This window comes from Pteropus vampyrus, unplaced genomic scaffold (genome assembly GCF_000151845.1).
Source record: "Pteropus vampyrus isolate Shadow unplaced genomic scaffold, Pvam_2.0 Scaffold7, whole genome shotgun sequence".
In the NCBI taxonomy this organism is placed as follows: domain Eukaryota; kingdom Metazoa; phylum Chordata; class Mammalia; order Chiroptera; family Pteropodidae; genus Pteropus; species Pteropus vampyrus.
This window is the reverse complement of record NW_011888788.1, coordinates 5,331,225-5,344,759: the sequence shown is the minus strand read 5'-3', so window position 1 is coordinate 5,344,759 and position 13,535 is coordinate 5,331,225. Positions and strand designations below refer to the sequence as shown.

Below are 13,535 nucleotides of genomic sequence, written 5' to 3'. Positions count from 1 at the left end.
CTTTGCAAAATGATAATGTATATTTTGAAAGTTTCCTTGCTCATCAGTCATCACAATGAAGTCAAATAATACTTTTTTAAATTGTATTTTGTTGTATTTAAGAAGACACAAAAGGAGTTCCTGAAAAAATCTTAAAGTCGAACTGCAAAATCAAATAAAAAAAATCAATCTTTATTTTTGGAAAAACTATTTTAAACTCTTAGTTACTAAATAATTGAGGTCTAATCCAACAATTTCTTATTCCTACTAATAAAGATTTCAAAATCATTATTCCTTTCGCTATGAAATAACAATCAGTACAATAAAACAATCTTCTCTAATCTTTGTTCCCATAAACAGAGCCAAAACAGCAAATATAATGACTTGGTGTGAAACATCTCAAGTTCATTTTCTTACTGCAGTTTTGGGGGTGAGAAATGAATTCTGTAATTTAAAAAATCACATCACCGTTGACATGGAGGATTCATGATCAATCATATTAAGTTCTAAAAAAATAAAGTTGCTATTTTAAATATACCTGAATTTTGTGTGCCTGTTGTAATTATAGAATTCATAACTGGTACATCTTTAAGATGGCACTAAACATGCTTGCAAATGCTAAGAGACATAGTCTTAATTTTCATTAGATCAAAATTGGTTTTTCCAGAATTGTAGAGTTTTACAATAACCTATTGTAATTTTTCCCCTTTGTATCTTCTACTTTGTCCAAGTCATCAGAGTATGACGTATGGGGGCATCATATGCCAGCTGAAGCATGGGCCATGAGCAGTGTGATATGAAGGGAGGAGAAAAAGGCAAAGTTTAGGTTTTGAAGTGTCTCACTGGTTTCATAAAAGCTTTTGTTTTCCTAGTGTCAAGGGCTAACTGCTTTTAGAAGTCTTGTTGGATTTGTTATAACACTGGTAGTTATTTGGGGTGAAGTATGGATTTCAGAAAAGAATTGTCAAGCTTTCAGGTGACATCTCCAAGTAGTTGTTCCCAGCTTAATGACAAAGAGAAATTCAGTCTTTATGGCACCTACAGAGAGGGCATCATAGCTAGGATCAGAGGGACAGACCTGGTAATGCTAACATATACTGCTGGGTCACTCTTTTCCTTTGACTGACCTCAGAACAATAAGAATTATGACAACAATGAAGGCAAAGAGCTTGACCAAGAAAATAAACAAAAACTAAAAAATTTCACCTAAAAATTCCCAACTAATAACATGTAGGATAAAAGTAATTATAAGATTTTACATTTATACTTAATACTTTCATTTTTCATTTAGAGGACCAGTTCCAGAACAAATACAATGTGTAAAAGATCTTTTAATCTATTTTTATGAAAACCATTCTTATTAATGATTATCAGCTTGCTAGAGCTATTTCTTATACTTATAAATTGCCTGCATATTAACATGCAATTTATTTCTTCTTAATAATTGGTTAATTGTACTTTATTTTCCTCCCTATGGAATATGTAAGAAATTTACAATAACCTCGGTGCTAACACACCAATATTCTCAGTAAAGATTTTAGTCCAAATGAGACTTGGTCTCAGTGGTAAAAAAAGGCTGAAAATTCTTTTCAGGGACAATGATGTGACATATAATTTAAGACTTCTGGCAATTAAATCATCATGATCTTATTTTGGCAATTCATTTCTCCCAAATCAAAAACATAAATTTCTTAATAACTTCCAGACAACTTAGAGCTGTCTTTCTAATACCAATTTTTAGATTCATTAGTTTTTTACACAGAAAGTAAAATTTTTATATATTTCCCTCAGTAGAAAAATTTGTCGATAGTATAAACTGGAATAATATATGGGAACAATAGACTGAATATTCTCTTTGGTTTTAGAGATTTAGAAAAATCTGTGGGTTACTTCTCAGAACTTCTAAAAACAGACCCCAAAGGGCAACTTGTAAGATAGTGAATTTCCTGTCTGAGAAAGACACATTTGGTCACTGAATAAATTTAAAACAAATGATTAGACATCAAAAAAAATATGTGTTACATGCATACACATACATAACAACAACAAAAATCACACGCTAAAGTAAAAAAAAAAATCGACTTCAGATTGATCTGCCAGTGATTTAAAACAGAAAGGAAAGCAAGCATACAAAAGTGGGAGTCTAACCTAAATAATCCTTGATGCCAGTAACTACCAGTGGGCGACTCATTCACAGTTAAAAACCAGAGCTTCCCTATGGTGTGGGCCAAAGTGAACTGACCTTTTTTGGCGAGGCTACTGTTTGGTTCATACTTCTCAATCAATACTTGAACTTGCTCTTGCTTTAAAGGTGGGTAGAGTATTTCATTTAGCCTGGGATCTCGTTGCTTAAGGTTGATAAAATCCATCATCTGATCAACGGTAAGATATGGTTTGCTTTTGGCACCACTAAAAACAATTAAAAAACCAAGAAATTAGAATATTTTCCTTCCAAGTCTCATTCATTTATTTGTTTATTAAACATAATCCTGCCATACCTGGTAAAAGCATGCTATATTGAAATTCCTATCATGCCCTAAAAACACTGTGTTGCTTCACCACAACTGTCACATCTCTAAGGGCTACAAATATCTTTTGTAATCACTACCACTAAATCCCAATGGCCTTGAACAGTACCAAATGCATGAGAAAATTCACAGGAGGAAAGCACTGCATCTTGCGTATGTAGATGCACCAGCCTGAACTGAACACAGAGGTATGGGTTGTCTTTTGATTATGACACTAAACTTCTGCTTTAGCCATCAAATTCCCAAATCTCCAGTAATCATTTCAAGATGTATTTATTACTCAACACTAAAAAAATGTAAACAGTCGGTTTAGGTACATTTTTATTTTCATTAAAGTTACACCAGCAAGAGTCTATAACTCTTCAACATAGTGTGATTCAAACTTCGCATTTTAATCTTGTTGACAGCCCCAAGTCAAGTTCAATGGTAAAAATATTGCAATGTTTGATAAATTGTTCATGGCAATGAACATCACCAAGTGAGTTTATCCAATGTCATTCTCAGCAGTATCATTTGCCTGTCTTCCATATGAAGAAATCCTTATTTTGTTTATCAATTTTGGATTGATTTTCTGTTATCATGTAGGATTCAGAATATCAAAAGGTAAATTGCTACTTCCCCTCATTTGCCTTGATGTTTTGGTTTGTTTCTTATTTTTTTAATACTTATTTAATTTCTAACATTAAAGCAAACAATTTGCAGCTGGGAGGGCTCTTAATAATCCTAATTTCTCTTTTCCTTAAGGCAATTCAAAGAGGTAAGATGGCTGGTTGCCAGTTCAGAGTTCTTTATGCAACATGAGTCTACCACCACTAAGCCAAGATGCTTCTCTGTTCTAGCCATAATCTTCAAACCACACAGACTCCCCTGAGCATACAAAAACATCTACACCCAGCAACCAATCACAGCAAAATTCCACTTATTCAAAGCAGTGGTTGCACCTCAGGGGTGGGGATGCATGATTGTCTCCAAAAATTACAGGGAAGCACTAACACTATACGTAGTGTATGAAGAGGTTATTCCTCTCTCTCTCTTGCTCAAAATCCTGCCCTAGCCAGCCTAAAAACTACTGCAAGCCAAAAAAAGTGGGTTAAAATGTGTTTTCTTACAATTCAGAAAAGATGTTATCAATTTCAGGTCGAGGGCAAAGGTTGTTCAGGAAAACTCTGTATACTTCTGGAGTGAAATCATCTTGAGGTATTGAATCATTCTAGGAAATAAAACAACCAAGTCAGTTAATGGTCTTATTCCTTCCCTATCTTCCTCCCTCCCATTTTCCCTCCCTCTTCCTTCACTCCCTCCCTCTTCCTTCCATTTTTCTGTCTTGTAGGAGGTCAGGGTAAACATTCAGAAGACATTTATGAGGCCAGCTGTGGAGTTCATTTCTGTTGCTTTTTCATTATCATTTAAGCTTAAGAGTTTTCTTCTTCTAAAGGGATATTAAGGCAATTTCTTAAGTACATTTACTAAAGTAAGTTAGACCTAGTAAAAACAGGATCTGTTCAGCAGATTTTTTTTTTTAAGTTTGCTTTTTTCCTTTGGCTTTTATATTTTTAAAAATTGTGATAAAATATACATAACACAAAATTTACCATTTTAACCATTTTTAAGACCAGTGGCAGGAAGAGCATTCACATTGTTTATGGGAATGTTTACACATTGATATTTGTTTATGTGCTGTAGAGCAGACTTTTGAATAAATATGTTTTTAAAAAGTAAAGACCCTTGGCTTTACTTTTTAAAGGTGGAGTAGGTAGGATGGTGGAGTAGGTAGATGCTCTGCTTGCCTCCTCCCATGACCACCTCAAAATTACAACTAAATTACAGAATGACCATAATTGAGAACTTCCTGAAGTCTGGCTGAATAGAAGTCCTATAACTAAGGATATACAGAAGAAGCCACCTCAAGACTAGTAGGGGTGGAGACTCAACTGAGCTGGTCCTACACCCATGTATGGTGATTAAAAATCAGGAGGACTATCTCAGCTGCAGAAGTGCCCCCTGAGGAGGGAGGGGTCCCAATCCCACATCAGGCTCCCCAATCCAGGGTTCCAGTGCTGAGAAGAGAAGTACCCATAACTTTTGGCTGTGAAAACCAGTGGAGATTATGGCTAAGACAAAGGGTTGCTGAAGTCTTAGATGTTTTCCTCTTAAAGAGCCCAAATATGAACTTACTCTCTGACAGACCCAAAAATTTTATGCTCCAGTGCTGGACAGCAGCTCAAAAGGCACCAAGGACATTTGGGGAGGAATTGAATTGTCTGGCTTCAGGGAGAGGACTAGAAGGGCAGCTTTCTCCTACATAGAGTGCTGGGAGAAGCCATCGTAACTCTGCTGAGCTCTCCCTCAACCCGGCTTGCACCCACCACACCGGAGTCTCCATCAATGTAGCTAACACCGTTCATCCTGCCTTGATGCTGCCCTGAGACTATGCCCCACTCAACTTGCAGGCCCACCCAAGCTGCTTCCAGTGGCTTTTCCATATAAATGACCTGTCTTGGCTCATGCTGTGGACTTTCCTAAAATCTCTCAATGGTTCACAAACCCCAAACAAGCAGTATCTGGCCTCATAGTGCCCTGTACCTCTTACTAAGCAGCCCCAAACCTGGCACTAGAGGCAGCCAGCCTCAGTTAGCAGCTTATCTCTCCCAGGCACCTCCAAGCCCAGCACAAGTGGCAACCATTAGCAGATCACATTGTAGCTCATATCAAGTGTCCTCGAGCAGGGCACAGGCAACAGCTGATCTTGGCCTGCACCAGAGCACCAACCAACCACCTCCATAAACAACGCACTCAGAAGGCAGACTCAGCAGGCACCAGAGCCCTGCAAAAGCAAATCTTACTGCATGGGGTCAGCTCTTGTACAACAGCTCCTCCACTGTAGTCATGGCCAATCTTTATAACCAATCAGCCTGAGGGTCAGTCCTTCCCACTGACATGCAAACAGCAATTAAGACTCAACTACAACAGGTGGGCACACACAATCCAGCACATACAAGGGACATGCCTAAAGCACTCAGCTCAGGTGCCCAGAGAGACTCTGGGCCCCACAGGACACATACTATATAATGCCACTCTACTAAGACTGGGAGACATAGCAGACATAGAAACAAACACAGAGAAACAACCAAAGTGAGGAGACAAAGAAACATGTCCCAAACGAAAGATCAGAACAAAGCTCCAGGAAAAGAACTAAATAAAATGGAAACAAGTTATCTACCAGATGCGAACTTAAAAATCTGCTTATCAGAGTGCTTAATGCTCTCAGTGAGAATGTCAACAAAGAAATAGGAAACATAAAAATGGAGAGAGAAAACATTAAAAAAAAAGGTCAAAAATAAAGAATACAATAACTGAAATGAAGAATACTTTAGGAGGAATCAACAGTAAAAGAAGCAAAGGACTGAATCAGCAATTTAGAAGATAAGGTAGCAGAAAACACCCAGCTAGATAAACAACGAGAAAAAAGACTACAAAAAAATATATAGATAGTTTAAGAGGCCTTTGGGACAATATCAAACATACCATAGGGTTACCATTCACATCATAGGGTTACCAGAATGAGATGAGAGAGAGCAAGGAACTGAAAACCTACTTGAAGAAATAATGACTGAAAACTTCCTTATCATGGTGAAAGAAATAGATGTACAAGCCCAGGAAGCACAGAGAATTCCAAACCAGATGAACCCAAAGAGGTCCACACCAAGACACATCATAATTAAAATGTCAAAAGTAAATACATACAAGAGAAAACTTTAAAAGCAGCAAGAAAAAAGCAATTAGTTACCTACAAGGGGGTTCCCATAAAACTGTCATCTGATTTTTCAACATAAACTTTGCAGGCTAGAAGGGATTAGAATGACATATTCAAAATGATGAAAAGAAAGGACCTATAACCAAGATTACTCTACCCAGCAAATCTAGCATTTAGAATCAAAGGACAGATAAATAGCTGCCCAGACAAGAAAAAGCTGAAGGAGTTCATCACCACCAAACCAGTATTGCAAGAAATGTTAGAGAGACTTCTTTAAGAAAAACTGTAAGAAGAGAAAAAGATCAAAAATATAATAGTAAAATGGCAATAACCACATATCTATCAATAGCTACGTTAGATATAAATGGGTTAAATGCTCCAGTCAAAAGTTAGATTAGCTAAATGAATAAGAAAATAAGACCCTTAATGTGCTGTCTACACGAGACTCACTTTAGATCAAAAGACACACACAGACTGAAAGTAAAGGGATAGAAAAATATATTTCTTGAAAAGAGAAACAAACAAAAAGCTGGGTTAGCAGTACTTATATCAGATAAAATAGACTTTAAAACAATGACTGTAACAAGAGACCAGGAAGGACCCAGTAATTCTATTTCTGGATATTTATTCAAAGAAACCCAAAACATTACTTAAAAGGGACATGTACATTTATATGTTCATTGCAGCATTATTGACAATAGCCAAACTATGGAGGCAACTGGATGTCCATCAATGGATGCAGGGATAATGAAGAGGTAGTACATATATACAATGGAATATTACTTGGCCATAAAAAATGAATGAAATCTTTCCAACTGCAACAACATGGATGGACCTAGAGGGTGTTATGCTAAGTGAAATAAGTTAGACACAGAAAGACAAATACCATATGTGGTATCTAAAAAACAAAATCAACAAACAAACAAAACAGAAACAGACTCATAGATACAGAGAATCTTTCGATGGTTGCCAGATAGGAAGGGGTTGAAAGGATGAGTAAAAAAGAGGAAGAACTTAAGAAGTACAAATAAGTACAAAATAGTTGTGATGATATAAAGTATAGCACAGGGAATATAGTCAATAATCTTGTAATAATTATGTATGGTGTCAGATGGGTCCTAGATTTATCAGAGTGATCATTCCGTAAATTATATAAACGCCTAATCACTATGTTGTAATACTGAAACTAATGTAATATTGTATGTTAACTATCATTGGAAAATAAAAAAGATATTTAAAAAAATAAAGACCCTGGAGATAGACATTTTCAAAATGAAAACATAAATTCTAATTTTGTGTCTTTTTTTCCAAATAATGTTTTTTCTGATTTAAATAATCTGATAAGCTGTAAAACAGTTTTTATAAGTAAGACGGCACTGATCATTATTTTTCACAGATTCCTCCTGCTCCTATTGTTTGGGAAGCAAGTCACTGATATAAAAAGTCACTTCTATGACTTATTTTTCTTTTCAGTCAGGCTGCCATGGAAACCGGAAGCAAGATTTCAGTTTTGTTAACAGGAAGGACATTCTTCATGCCGTTTTCCTATTTCAGGTATGTGTTTATATGAGTATTTTTATTTTCAAGTCCTAAAAGCAAAGAAAATACTCTTCCTTTTACCATATTCATAGGTTTTGAAATATACTTTTATAGAAGTTTCTAAAAATTATTGCCTCAAATTGTACACTGCTTGCTAATAGATAAGAAAACTTAGCTCACCACTTGGCAAAGAGCAGAAGTCCCATATTGGTGGAATGAACAAATAAAGTAATATTTTCTTTACTAAATCCTTTTATAGAGCAGGAAAAAAATATTTTGCAAAATATAATTTTGAGACAACCAAACAACACATATATAATACAGAGCAAGATGCATTACACCATTAAGCTTAGTTACCTGGACACCAATTTTGAAATCATGAGCACAAGTGGCCAAATCCAAGAATGGTGGGAAATTCCCATGGTTTTTTATTGTTTTGTTTTTCCACTCATAAAATGGGGACAAGTACAACCTGTAAACTGATTTCCAAAATTCTATTGTATTCACAAAATGAAAAAATTCCTTTGCCTAGATGTACATTTTTCAGTGTCACCCTTTCTGTGAGTTAGACACCTACATCTCTTTAAGTAATTTTCTAGGTATCTAGAAATGACCCTTTCTATCCTACTCTTTGGCTGAGAGACACAGGGAAGAGAAAGATTTTAAAATCAATTGCAAGGAAATACTCACTGGCTCTGTTTGCCAACTCGAGCATCCAACTTTATGGATTTTATGAGCCTCAGCTGTGTTCTCCCAGTCTCCCTACTATTTAGTTACTATTTAGAGCTCACTCCTCTCACCATCTAAATCTCACCCAACACACTCATAAATGTATTTTATCTAAGGATATCAATTATTGTCTTTCTTCTCTTACTGACCCGCTTTTTCCCTCCCTTCTTATCTTAGTTAAAAATCTCTTCCTCTAGGAGTGTTTCCCTCCACCCAGACTGCGTTTTGTCTTCCATTATGTGCCACCATCATACCTGTCTTGTCTCATATTTCAACAGTCATTTAACTGTATTTTGCTCCCAGCTGCACAATTCTCTCTTCCTTGCCAGCTTGCACATCTCATAAGCCAGCACCTGTGTTTTGCTTGTTAACTGTTCCATTTCCACTGTGTAATACACAGCAGGTATACAATAAAATAATTAGCAAATAAATGAATGTAACTTATGAGAAAGGTGGAAATTGGTACCAAGGACATATGTGTTATATGTTTCCCGTAGAATATCAGATTCAACAAAAGTCATTTACATAAGATTCCAGACACATAATTTCATAGAATAATATACTTTACTAAAACTCTAATTATTGTTTATTTACCAGCTGTGAATTAGGACTTCTTATTAAAGGAGACAAATTAATGAGATAATCTGAATAAATATAATTTGCTACCATTACCAGTTGGATGTTAGTACATAGAAAAAGGAAAATATTTCAGTATAGCTGATTTTCTTTGCCTCATTTTCCTATTGCCGAACTTGACTCATGAGGATACCCTGAAGGCTTTGGGGTCAGTGGGTGAAAGTAGGAGAAAAAATATTTTGGAAAAATGAGTTAAAATAAGCATCATTGAAAGCTAATGCGAAGGAGTATAGGGGAGATATTTAGGAAAAAGCTATGGACATTTCCTAATTCCTTATATTTTAAACAAGGCTGAAATTCACAAAGCTCATTCACATATTTTCTTTTCTTAGATCTTATAATTTGGTGAAATGGATGGAACAGATTCATTTTGTCCTGTATGAGCAGAAGGAAGCCCAAGGTCCAATACTCTAATGGTTATACCCAATATTTAAATACTCTTCTGTGAACCTTTCCTGACCATACCAGCTAGAGATGACACATTCTTTTTTGTGTGTGTGTGTCCAAAATCCACCCTTATATACCATTATTATAGCATCTATCACACAGTTTTCCCTTTATTTTTTATATTTCTGATTTTCTACTAGACTGAGTTTTTGAGTGAAGAGACTATCTAATATTTAGTTCCTTTGTGTCCCCAGTATGATGCCTGGCATATAATAGACACCTAATCAATGTTTGTTGGACAAACCCAGGAGATGGGACCAGACCTTAGGTCTTCTGTCTTATACTCCAAGACTTGGTCCACCAAATCATGCCTCCAATACAAAACAGATTTTCAATGATTATTTGTTGCTATTGTTATCAAAAATTTTTGGAAGAATTAAGAAGGCCAGAATAATCTGAATCAGGCCTGTTTATTCCAGAAACTACAAAATATTTGCAAACTTTAAAAACTGGGTTGCTTTAATTCCATTCTTATTTACAAAGAATCTCAAAAGAGAAAATATTAAAAAACAAAACAACGACAAAAAACCTTGATGGAGTACTTATGGCATTTGCATTTCCAGATTCCATAGATTTGGATATGGCATATCAACATGCCAAGATTTGTGAGCAAGTTGGGGGGCACTATATTTGAACTCAAGTTACTTGATTCCATAACTCACACTGAGATCCAGCAAACTAAAGGGTCACATCAGTTTTTAGATGCGGTTAGTATTTTCTTCTTTCTATATTTCTGATTTAAAAAATAATTCTAAACAAACAGGTACTTAACATTCAGAAAAATATTATTTAAAGATATATTAATTTATTGCAGCAGACTCTAATGGGTCAAGAGTCCACAAAGAGATTTTATCTTGAAAAAATGATCGATTATTTGTCAGCAAATTCAGGGTTTCAACCTATTCTCAATATTTTTGTTCTAAAACTATAAACCAAAAGTTGAGTTAGCCACAGAGTACAAAAAATAATTACAAGTAAGCTACTCACAGTGAATTACTTAATGTGGTTTTAAAATGAAAATTTGATATCAGTGATTTTAAGAATCATAGCTACAGAAATGATTATATTTCTGATTTATGTTTGGGATGTAAAGCCTAGGAGAATGGCAAATACTATAGTTATCCTGTGAGATGTTCTTTTGCAAGTTTTATTCGTAGCATTCTTTAGTAAAATTTAAGGTATTCTTTTAATCCAAAATAATCACTGTTTTTTTCAGTATTACATTTATGTTCATAACCACAGTAAAACTTTATTATTTAAAACAAACACATGAATTTATTCCTTATATTCTTCATTAAAATGCAAATATATATGCCGATGCTGTGCGAAGACTACGATTCCAAATGTCACTGAGCTGTTTTCAAGTTAATAAGCCTTAAATCAAAGGGAATTTGGTACAAGTAAACTATTTTTAGTGCTCAGAAAGTTTGTGGGTAAAGTGGTAATTTTCTGAATATGCAAAGGTCTTCAAAGGTCTCACTGGAAAATGTGTTTGGATTATTAATAGAAGGACAGTAATTGCTTTGTCTCTCTTTTTAGATATAGTACTACTTTTTAACAATTAAGGTAACTTGGGCAAGCAAATGTAATCTCTAAAGGAGCACCCTCTAAAGGAATGTGTTATTCCAATGGATCATGTTGGCCAGGATACAAGTTCAAGTGCATTAATTATCCTTAACAATGTGCACAAAGATAATGTTTAAAAAATCTCAACAGCATATCCACTGTGTTTCTGGTAATGTATCTATTTACAGAACACAATTAAATCTAGTTTGAACGACTGCCGGCTGTGAAATGAGGCTCCAGTATGCAGTACCATTTATATAACCTTTTCTTCTGTGTAGTGTTTAAAACACCTCTTGTCAGTATAACCAGAATCTTTTTGTTAATTAGTGGGTATTTTCTAGAGCTACCGTTCTGCAGATGTGAAATTACAACAAGGATTTAAAATATAGTCTGTTCGCGGAAGCATTTATTTCCCAGCTCCGAAACTGTCTTTGGTTTTTAGACCTTTTAGAGCATTCCATTTCTACAACTCCTCCACGTAAAGCATATTTTACCATGAATCTTTCAAAACTTTATGATAGAGGTTGATTATATTTTTAAAAAATCTCCAGTATGTTTTCAGAAAACCATTATAACATTTAATTTACTGAAGATAAATATTTTTAAAAAATTAAATATAACTTCTGTTATTTGAATCTCATTTTCCTATTAAAATGTCTCCAGTGAACATTGGTCTGAAAGTGTAAACCTATAATAGACATAGTGGATTGTAAAAAACTCAATTTATATTTATTGACTGAATTCTCAGAATCCAATTGTTTAGAAAATTGCAATTTACAGAGAATTGATTGATGAATTAGACTTTATTCGGTTTCATTTTTTATTCTTTTTTTCCCTTAGCTAGATTTATAATAATAAGTTAAAATTTTTGATCATTATATTTCACAAGACGTTATCCAAGAAAGGTAAAATCAGGAGCAATTGCAGAGGAAAAAACACAACAACTTTGTTTATCTTTCTAAATTAAGCTCACTCTTTTTTTTAATGCTTAAATGCAGTGGTCTTTTTTTCCGGTTACTCAAACCGGTCAATTCCTTCCAGCCTCAGGGCTTTGCACGCATTGTTTTCTTTTTCTGGAATGAGCTTCCCTTATTCGCAAAGGCGGCATTCGATTCCCCTTGCTCATAGCATTCCCTCCAATTTACACATCAGTCGAGGTGTTTGACTAGCACCCCCAGACTCTGTGGTCTTTGAATTCTGGGACTTCATTTTGTTCACTATCATATTCTTAGCACTTGAGGGCACACAGTAAGAGTTCAAGAAATATTTGTTGATTTAACAATAGGACCTTAACTGTTATATCTTTCCTTAACTGTTATTTCTTTCATTAGATGAAAGAACAATAATAAGCAATGAAAGAACAATAATAAGCTATTTGGATCACTTTGTTTTGCTTATTAAAATGAAGGCTAAAATGTTTTAGGAGGCTTTCCAAAGCTCCGTCTTACTGTTGCCATATAATCAGCTTTTTTCTGCGTATAGCAGGAAACAGATAGTGAAGGGCACTCTTTTTTTCTCCTGTTACCTACTGAAGTTGTAATAAACTTCATTTCTCTGAAAAGTATTCACGACAAGAATTGGCTGGTGAATTTAATAACAGCACTCAATACTTTTGCATAATTGAATCATAAGTTTCAAAATGGCTCTTCAACTTCGTTCAGTGCAACTTGAACATTGCCAGCGCGTTTCAAGAGGCTCAAAGGTTCTGCCTATAGTATAAGTGTTATTCTTGGAAGAGTGATTACTTGTTGCTTAGATACTCAGATAAAAATAATTTGTAATAGAAAGGAGAATTCAGCATATAGCAAGAGAAAAAGGTTTTGCACCATAGATTCATTTCTCCCAGAAACAATGATAAATTCTTTTAGAGCCAGGTATGTAGAAATAGATTGAACTAAAGACAAATTATCTTAAGTGGTTAATATATATCGAGTGCCTTGAATGCACTGGCCAAAAAAAAAAAAAAGAGCATGTTATATGCTTGACCTCTCATCTATTTTTCCACCATATAAGCAAAGGAAGTGATTGGTATCCAAACTGTTTTGATCCTCCATCCTTTTCAGAAAGACTTATTAATGAGAAGTTAAAATTTTTGATAATGTTAATATTTTTTGGCCAATATTTTTTATATGAGATGGTTATTGTGTTTTTTTTTTTTTTTAATTTACAAAGAACAAGGATTTTTCTAGATTAAAGTATTGGGGTAATAAGAGTAAAAGAAAATATAATTACGGTACCCTTTATATTGCAAATATTAACAAGTAAGTCCCACTGCATTCTTTATTTAAAAAAATGTTTGCGTACTTTGGGGTATGATTATTCAAAGCTATTTAGTAGTGCTAATTTTAGATAGGCAA

The 13,535-nt window shown here is 34.6% G+C and overlaps 1 protein-coding gene across 1 annotated transcript in view; it reads right to left on the bottom strand.

Moving 5' to 3' along the window:
* Nucleotides 1-13,535, bottom strand: part of PLCB1 (phospholipase C beta 1) — a 650,597-nt gene that overhangs the window by 192,318 nt on the left and 444,744 nt on the right. Inside the window, exons 7-9 of the mRNA XM_011371181.2 lie at nt 12,627-12,732; nt 3,617-3,717; nt 2,222-2,388 (exon numbers count right to left, since the gene is read on the bottom strand). Of these exons, the coding sequence (XP_011369483.1) occupies nt 2,222-2,388; nt 3,617-3,717; nt 12,627-12,732 (374 nt within the window). The remainder of the gene's footprint in view (nt 1-2,221; nt 2,389-3,616; nt 3,718-12,626; nt 12,733-13,535) is intronic.